General features: G+C 43.8%; 1 protein-coding gene across 1 annotated transcript; it reads right to left on the reverse strand.

The window, feature by feature from the left end:
• Positions 1 to 1,075: 1,075 nt before the first annotated feature.
• On the reverse strand, positions 1,076 to 8,805 carry LOC129833770 (galectin-3-binding protein A-like). Its single transcript, XM_055898571.1, has 6 exons — positions 8,659 to 8,805; positions 7,375 to 7,478; positions 6,167 to 6,376; positions 3,427 to 3,558; positions 2,727 to 3,015; positions 1,076 to 2,429 (listed from the first exon to the last, which is right to left on the reverse strand). The coding sequence occupies exons 2-6, from the start codon at positions 7,454 to 7,456 to the stop codon at positions 1,349 to 1,351; spliced, it is 1,794 nt and encodes a 597-aa protein (XP_055754546.1). The 5' UTR covers positions 7,457 to 7,478; positions 8,659 to 8,805; the 3' UTR covers positions 1,076 to 1,348.
• Between the last annotated feature and the right edge of the window lie 578 nt (positions 8,806 to 9,383).

Genomic DNA, 9,383 nt, shown 5'->3' on the forward strand with positions numbered 1-9,383 from the left:
AAGATTATGGTCACTTGCCTGAAAATATGAGTAAAGTCTCAGAGAGGTCAGAGAGTAGTTTGGCCAAAGAGGAACTCATACCGTTTAACCCAATTCAGCCTCCATAAGGAGTATTTACAACTGAATATGATTGAAGGAATGACCCCATCTAGTGGAGGAATAATAGACATGGTTCATGTGGGCTTTTAGAGGAGGGTAAGTACTATGCAGAGAAGCACAGTAGACCTAGATAGACATGGTTCATGTGGGCTTTTAGAGGAGGGTAAGTACTATACAGAGAAGCACAGTAGACCTAGATAGACATGGTTCATGTGGGCTTTTAGAGAACGGTAAGTACTATACAGAGAAGCACAGTAGACCTAGATAGACATGGTTCATGTGGGCTTTTAGAGGAGGGTAAGTACTATACAGAGAAGCACAGTAGACCTAGATAGACATGGTTCATGTGGGCTTTTAGAGGAGGGTAAGTACTATACAGAGAAGCACAGTAGACCTAGATAGACATGGTTCATGTGGGCTTTTAGAGGAGGGTAAGTACTATACAGAGAAGCACAGTAGACCTAGATTGACATGGTTCATGTGGGCTTTTAGAGGAGGGTAAGTGCTATACAGAGAAGCACAGTAGACCTAGATAGACATGGGATCTTTGAATCTGTCCTATTATGGCGTCTGTGAGAGCATGGGAAGCGCCATTGAGGCCATCTTCATTTTGAAGTAGACAATGTTCTTCTTCTACTATTTCTATGAGTTGGCAAACAAACTGAAAGGGTGCATACTGCCACATGCAGTGCGTGGTTTGAACAGATATAAAGGCAAGGTTGGCGATTCACTACCACCTGCAGTTATGGAATGTTCGCTCACAACTATAATTCATTGGCTGATCCCTCCTGGTGACCCGATTGGAATTATGTGATCCGTCTTTAACCCATATGAAGTACCACCCACCCAGTAGACAACTTCAAAATGGTGACAGTCTTCCATGGCAAAACAGGCTTTTGGGCACAAGAGTCCTCTAGCTATTTCTATGGGAATCAACAGCTGTCATTTGGGGGAAAAAACATAATCCACATCCCTGCATGTTCAAATGCCTTTATTCAAGTGCAAGCATAGATGTTAGAGTTTTTGCTTAATGCTTAAGTAAGAACAGTGCTACATGTTGATATGCTTTCAGCAAATCAACAAAGGGTTATGATAAAATCAAACACATATTTCTAAAACTACATTACCATAGTTTCAAACTCTTGTATATATAAGAAATTAGTAATTGATTGGCAACAGGGACTTACGTAATTATTAGATTTGTGGATGTGTGTTAGGAGCATTGTTGCATCTGTGCCAGGCAGTGCTATCAGATGTATTCTGGTCTCACCACAAAGCGAAAGTCATACTGGCCTTCAGGACAGGGGTAGGACAGGGCCAGACTGATGTTAGAAGGGATCTGGGCCATGTCGTTCTTGAAGTCCTGGACGTGAAAGACATACCTGCCCTCGCATGTTAGGAGCAGTCGGTTGCTGAAGCGAACACTGTTGGTCTGGTTTTGGCTGAGGCTGCTTTGGAGAGAGAGCCTGGCAGTGGGGAAGGAAATACACCTGGAACATTCTCGTTGGTTCTTAAAGACTCTTGCTGACCAACTGATGGGGTTGGTGTCCTTGGTCTGGTAAATCACACTATTGTGGTTTGGTGTTGTGAATGACTTGCTATTTTCTGGCGTGGGGTAATAATGTTGGTAGTTATTGTAGCGACTGTTGTAATCATATCGCATATCTTGGCGTGGTGGCTCTTTGTTGGTTGAGTTGACGGTGACGCTCCATGGCTCAGCAGTGTAGATCCTGGGATGGTAATCATGCTCTTCTTCACTCTCGCTGCTTTTGTGCTTCCTCAGAGTGTCGAACGACAAGGCGTTGAACTGGAAGCCTCTGAGCATGCTGACACGATAGAGCTTCTCGTGGCTCCTGTAGAGGTCTGAGGTGAACTGCAGGTCGTAGAGCTTCTCGGCAGGGATCATCGGGAAGCGGATGTGGCCTAACAGGGCCGCCTGGCTCTCGGTGCCAGTGGAGTCACCCTTCTCTATGATCCAACTTTCCAGCGCTTGCAGAAGGAACCCCTCATCCGGTACCACTAGGTCAGACCGCGCTAAGAGGGCCATCAGTAAGTCTATGGAGAGGTCGCTCCAGGCCGGGGAGTTGATCAGAGCCTCGCAGTTCCAGGCCAGGTACTGGAGGCAGTTCTCCTGAAGCAGCAGGTCCCCGGTCTGGACGGAGTACTGGTACAGGGAGACCTGGGTGTAGAAGGAGGGGTCCTCAGGGAGGAGTACGGTGAAGAGCCTGCCGGTGTCCTGCATCAGCCGTTTAACCCCAAACATTGAGGCCAGCTTGTGGAGGCACTGGGCCGAGGAGACGGTCACGTCGATCTTGCGGGTGTAAAGGTACCTAGAGAACCAGAGCAAGGACATTTAAATAAATTCACTTGGATTCAAAAAATTTAGGAGATACCATAGCTAAAAAGGAACTTCAGCTTGTGGTGTTGGACCTCGAGAAAAACTGTATTTTAAGTAAGGCACCATCACCCTGGATCTACACAGTTGATGCAAGGAGACGTAGATTCATCTCGACAGACTACTTTTGAGGTCTAAAATCATCTGACACATTTGGATTCTTGTGTATGTATTTAACCAATAAACATACAGTGTATCTAAATAGCACCTGTTAAGGGTCATAGACTAGTACCTGATGAAGCTGGTGACACAGGGGCTGCAGGCTTGGCTAATCTCTAGGGAGAGGTTACTGGACCCGTTGGTGATGTTGAAGTGTGGGTAGAGAGAGAGGATCAGTTTGTGGGTGCATATGTTCCTCTCCTCCACTTCCAACTTCCCCTCCCCATCTCCGTTCCCTGTTGGGCTCTGGATTGCAATGAGGAAGTCACAGTCATCCCCACGGTCAAACAGCTCGCCCAGTTCATCTGACAGGCCCAGACTGTGGTCCAGGAAATGTGCTGTGTCACTGGTCAAATCTGTGCCTGTACAGTATGAGGAATACACGTGATTAGGACTGTACATGATTAGTAGGAATGTGTAGGGCTGATCGTGTGTATTTTAGTTTTGGTGAAGTTTAAGAACATGTATTCATTCATTCATTCATTCATTCCTTTATTTAACCAGGAAAAGAACCTTGTGTAGTTGTTATGGGTTAAAATGTCTGTTTCTTCCATAACCTTTGGTCAGACAGGGGCTGCAGACACACAGAGTAAATCTGAAAAGTATTTTCCTCAATTCCTTGCATCCTCTCAACTCACCTCCTAAAAACATCAGAGAGAATCTCTCTGATGTTTGAGGAGGCGTAGAGACTTTTCAGAAGGAGAGAGGAGAAGAGAGGAGCCAAGGAATCAGGGGAAATACTATTGAGATTCACCCACAGTGTAGTAGCGTACCTCTCTCACAAACGACCCCTGCGTCCTCCTTGTGGGAACAGTCGGTCAACGCCCAGCCCTTGAAAGGACAGCTGGACAGGGACTTCTCGGTTCCTTTGCAGTCCATATCATCCAACCAGATTGAACCCGATCCTTGGATACAAAACAGAGGATAAACAAGAAGCAAGCAGAATCATGTGCAGAAATAAGCAAAATATTATATTGTGGTTTATTAAATTAAGTTAGTTGACTCTTTCTGCTGGTGCTGTCTGCCATTCCCACAAATCACTACCTATTTGAACTTGCTCCCTCCAAGATTCCCAAATTCCTTGTTGTCATATTGCTAACGCTTATTCAACCCTCTCATACTTTTACAAAGTCGCTAGGGGGTTGCTGAGGTTTGATTTGGGATTCAGAGTTATTGACAATGCTATTAATACTTATTTTTTCAACTGCGTCCTGGTGGCAAACTCATGCAACGAGTCATATTCATCAGGCAAACTGTAGCAAAAGGTTTCAAATTGTTTTGCTGACAGAACATGAAGGACTGTGGGCCCACCTTCTCCGTGGCCGACGTGTGTAAAACATGTAAACGTGTTAACCCTCGCAAGGCTGCCGGTCCAGACTGTATCCCTAGTCGTGTCCTCAGAGCATGTGCAGAACAGTTGGCTGGTGTGTTTACGGGCATATTCAATCTCTCCCTATCCCAGTCTGCTGTCCCCACATGCTTCAAGATGGCCACCATTGTTCCTGTACCCAAGAAGGCAAAGGTAACTGAACTTAATGACTATCGCCCCGTAGCACTCACCTCTGTCATCATGAAGTGCTTTGAGAGACTAGTCAAGGATCATATGACCTCTACCTTACCTGCCACCCTAAACCCACTTAAAATGTGCTTACCGCCCCAATAGATCCACAAACGATGCAATCGCCATCACTCTGCACACTGCCCTATCCCATCTGGACAAGAGGAATACCTATGTAAGAATGCTGTTTATTGACTATAGCTCAGCATTCAACACCATAGTACTCTCCAAGCTCATCATTAAGCTTGAGGCCCTGGGTCTGAACCCCAACTTGTGCAACTGGGTCCTGGACTTCTTGACTGGCCGCCCCAAGGTGGTGAAGGTAGGAAACATCACCTCCACTCCGCTGATCCTCATCACTGGGGCCCCACAAGGGTTCATGCTCAGCCCCCCGCCCCGCCTGTCCTCCCTGTTCACCCATGACTGCGTGGCCAAGCATGTCTCCAACTCAATCATCAAGTTTTCAGATGACACAACAGCAGAAGGCTTGATTACCAACGATGACGAGAGCCTACAGGGAGGTGGTGAGGGCTCTGGGAGTGTGGTGCCTGGAAAACAACCTCTCACTCAAAGTCAACAAAACAAAGGAGATGATTTTTGTTGACTTCAAGAAACAGCAGAGGGTGCACCCCCCCATCTACATCGACAGGACCGCAGTGGAAAAGGTGGAAAACTTAAAGTTTCTTGGCGTACACATCACTGACAAACTGAAATGGACCACCCACACAGACGGTGTAGTGAAGAAGGCACAACAGAGCCTCTTCAACCTCAGGAGGCTAAAGAAATTTGGCTTGTCACCTAAAACCCTCATAAATATTTACAGATGCACAATTGAAAGCTTCCTGTCAGGCTGTATCACTGCCTGGTTCGGCAACTACATCGGGTGCTGTAGGCTCTCCAGAGGGTGGTGCGGTCTGCCCAACGCATTACCGGGGGCAAACTACCCACCCTCCAGGACACCTACAGCACCTGATGTCACAGGAAGGCTAAAAAGATCATCAAGGACATCAACCACCCGAACCACTGCATGATCACCCCGCTATCATCCAGAAGGAGAGGTCAGTACAGGTGCATCAAAGCTGGGACCGAGAGACTGAAAAACAACTTCTATCTCAAGGCCATCAGACTGTTAAACAGCCATCACTAACACATTAGAGGCTGCTGCCTATAGCCATAGACTAGAAATCATTGGCTACTTTAAGGAATGGAACACTAGTCACTTTAATAATGGTTACATATCTTACATTACTCATCTCATATGTATATACTGTATTCTATACTATTCTACGGTATCTTAGTCACTTAATGGTTACATATCTTACATTACTCATCTCATATGTATATACTGTATTCTATACTATTCTACGTTATCTCAATCACCTAATGTTTACATATCTTGCATTACTCATCTCATATGTATATACTGTTTTCTATACTATTCTACTGTATTTTAGTCCGTTCCGCTCTGATATCGCTTGTCCTTATATATGTAGTCTTAATTCGTTCCTACTTACATTTGTGTGTATTGGGTATATGTTGTGTAATTACTAGTTAAATATTATTGAACTGTTGGAGCTAGAAGCACAAGCATTTCGCCACACCCGCAATAACATCTACTAATAATGTGCATGTGACCAATAAAATTTGATCTGATTTGAAAATGAGCTTTCCTTATTGCACAAGATCTGATATTGCCTACCCATTTGACTCTGTTTCGCACTGTTTTATTCTTCCATGTTGTGCCGAGTGCATACGACCCAGGTATTCCCTCCCTGTTTCAGTCCATTGTCTTCCATTTTGTGCCTAGTGCATACGACCCAGGTATTCCCTCCCTGTTTCAGTCCATTGTCTTCCATTTTGTGCCTAGTGCATACGACCCAGGTGGTCCCTCCCTGTTTCAGTCCATTTTCTTCCATTTGGTGCCTAATGAAATATGACCCTTGTAAGATACTCACCCTCTCCATAAGTCCCTCCAGTGACAGCAGATACAACACCAGGGAACTTCAGCTGACGACACACCACCTGAGCCTCGGCCAGGTCCCAGCCATCGTCACAGACGGTCCCCCATTTCCCCTCGTGGTACACCTCCACTCGACCCTCTGAGTCATGCTTACCCCCCACCAGCCTCACCTCGCCCTCCTGTGTGGGCTCTGTCGAGGACTTACCTGTGAGCACAGAGAGGGTGAGGATTTCAAGTTAGTCAGTTTAAAAATTGGACTGATGAGCTTCAACTGACAAGGGATTTATGCAGCTACGCTGTTAGCTTACATTTCTATTAGGCTGCAGTACAAAGCATGAACCAACTTGTTTGTGTTTTGCAAACAGGAACTTGAGGAGAACACAAACATGATTGGCCTATTGTCAGGGTAGGTTCCTTGTCCCTTGTCAATCTTTGGCTTATTGGTGAAATCAGCAGTCAGACAATATCTTCTATAAGTAAATCAATCAAACCTTTATTTAATGCAATTGCAGACAATTGTTGACCACGAAAACACAGCATGCATGTTTCAGAGTAAGTTCTGCACCCCACCTAAGGGCACAGCTGATTATATACATGTGATCACTCCCTAGTGGTGTGATCACCTACGTCAATGTATGTGTGTATCAATAAGCTGAGGTTACCTTAGTACAGTAGCTTCTCTGAATTTATTAGAATTGTGCACTGTCACACAAGATAAAAATGTCAAAACCAGACAGTGGTTACTTCTCTTTATCTACTTTCGGTTTGGCCTGCAAGCACACTAGCCTGCAAGCACACTCTCACAACAGCCAGGGCTTAACCACAAAGACTAATATAGATGGCTTGTGCAACGTATAGTGGCAGAGTTCTTAGACACATAGCAACAGTATCTTATTATAAGGCCTGCAGCAAAACATATGAATCTTAACATCCAATTAATCAATCATGGGGAGGGTCTTTGGGACCCACCCCCTACAATATTCCTGATTCATTGGAAAGTCTACTATAAAAACATCAGGTTATTGTCATTCTCAAACTAACATGACTTAATTGTGATGAAGTGATAGGAGAATATGAGATTTCATTGTCCAACTGAACTTACCCTGGTCCCAGATCTGTTTGTGCTGTATGGCCATGGCCTTTGGCATGACAATGACAGTAGGAGTTAACAACACAGTACAAACCAGGCTAAATGGAACTCACTGAATAGATTCCATGTTGCAGAGTCTAGTCCAGGGACATGGAGAAGCAACAGCAGCCACAGAGTGATTCCACGATTCTGCATTTTCACCAGCCAGCTTGGAAAACTGACAAACAGATAAGCAATAGAAAAATTTGCCATCCTGAGTGTCTAAGGCACTGCATCGCAGTGTTTGATCCCGGGCTGTATCCCAACCTGCCGTGATTGGGAGTCCCATAAGGCGGCGCACAATTGGCCCAGCGGCGTCCGGGTTTGGCCAGTGTAGGCCGTCATTGTAAATAAGAATTTGTTTTTAACTGACTTACCTAGTTAAATAAAGGTTAAATAAATAATAAATAAATTCTGCATGGAAGAGTGAGCCAAAATTCCTCCACAGCAACGTGAGAGACTGATCAACAACTACAGGAAGCGTTTGGTTGGAGTCATTGCAGGTAAAGGTGACACAACCAGTTATTATTTTTTCACACAGGGGCATTGCTTTTGTTTATTAAATAAATAAAATAAGTATGTAATTATTGGTTTGGTTTTTGCTCTCTGATTGGCTCAACGTCAAGTTGTTTGACACTGACGAGATTTGCCAAAGTTGTTTTGACACTGACTGACAATCATTGCGATTCGATTCGACAAGTAGAAACGTCAGGTTCGTCGCTACCGGGTCGGCACGGTAGGTATCGCTTTTGTTCTAGCAAGAGAAGGGACGGCCTCCCACTGTTATCCGCAGTGAGATTCTCTGTGTTTCATGGTGAAATATTCCCACCTCACAACGTCCATGAGCAAAACCATTGGCATGAAGCTTTAATGTCTAACGTTAACGTTATATATTATACCATCTTCCCCAACAATAACAACCACCATTATTAGTTTTAGCTGATGCAATACATGACTTACAATTACATTACATTTTTTTTGTACTAAAGTAGCAAAAATGTATTCTAGACAAAACTACAAGCAGTGCTGTATCTGCTAAAAATCTAATGCTTCATGTCAAATACCTGCATTCAATAAGACAACTGAGTCATACAGTCTACAATGCACTGTGCTATTCCACTCCATACATTGTATTGATAAGAAATCATATCACATTTTGTTGATTTTTAACGCAGTCCATTTTCTATACAAAGTAAACGTATGTGTACAAGAGACAATCAAGTATATCTATGTAAGAGACAATGTAAGAGACAATCAAGTATATCTTTTACAATCAAACAGTATTGTTTATGCATCAATGAGGACAATAGTTAATTAGGCTTTTCCAGAGATGTCATTCTGATTTTCAAATGTCTTACCTCTTGTGTCTTGCTGTATGTGTCGTGGTTCTTTTACAATCCCTTATGAAATTATACAGTTTATTAGCCACTAGGGTGGAAGTTGTTGCTAATGTAATGGAAACTGCACTTCTGCAAATGGATTCTCTATGTTTCGTTTCTTGTAAAATCACAGGGGGTCTGGTTAGCATTTCTTGTCATGAATCTTGCCCTGGAGGCAGCTAGGCAGAGTGGGCACAAGCGGTCACAGCCACAAAATCATAAAATCAGATTTGAAACCTAAACCTAACCCTAACCGTAAACCTAACCGTAAACCTCACTGCTAAACTTAATGCCGAACCTTAAAGAACTTTTTTCCCATTCATTTGTACGATATAGCCAAACTCTTTGGACTTTGCAGCTGGGACATCTAGCGGAAATCGCTCAGTTCTGCCTTGAGGACAAGATTCATGACAATAAACGTTAACCCGATCACAAAGGTGCTGCTGGTTGCACAGGTTGTGTGAGTGAGAAAGTCATAACATGTGACAAAATAAGCGAGTATTGTGTAGAAAATCATTTTACCATCTAAACCGCTGTGAATTTTTTTCCATAAGCAAAAATATTGTATTTTCAGCTGGTGTACAAAACCGAAAGTAAAAGCCGCAAAAACTAAAGCATAGAAATAACGCACATAGAACAGATCTACCTCCTCTTAAACTTCCGTTCATTGAGAATGACATATCTGTAAAACATTTCTATGTGAA

This window comes from Salvelinus fontinalis, chromosome 34, assembly GCF_029448725.1.
Source record: "Salvelinus fontinalis isolate EN_2023a chromosome 34, ASM2944872v1, whole genome shotgun sequence".
Classification (NCBI taxonomy): domain Eukaryota; kingdom Metazoa; phylum Chordata; class Actinopteri; order Salmoniformes; family Salmonidae; genus Salvelinus; species Salvelinus fontinalis.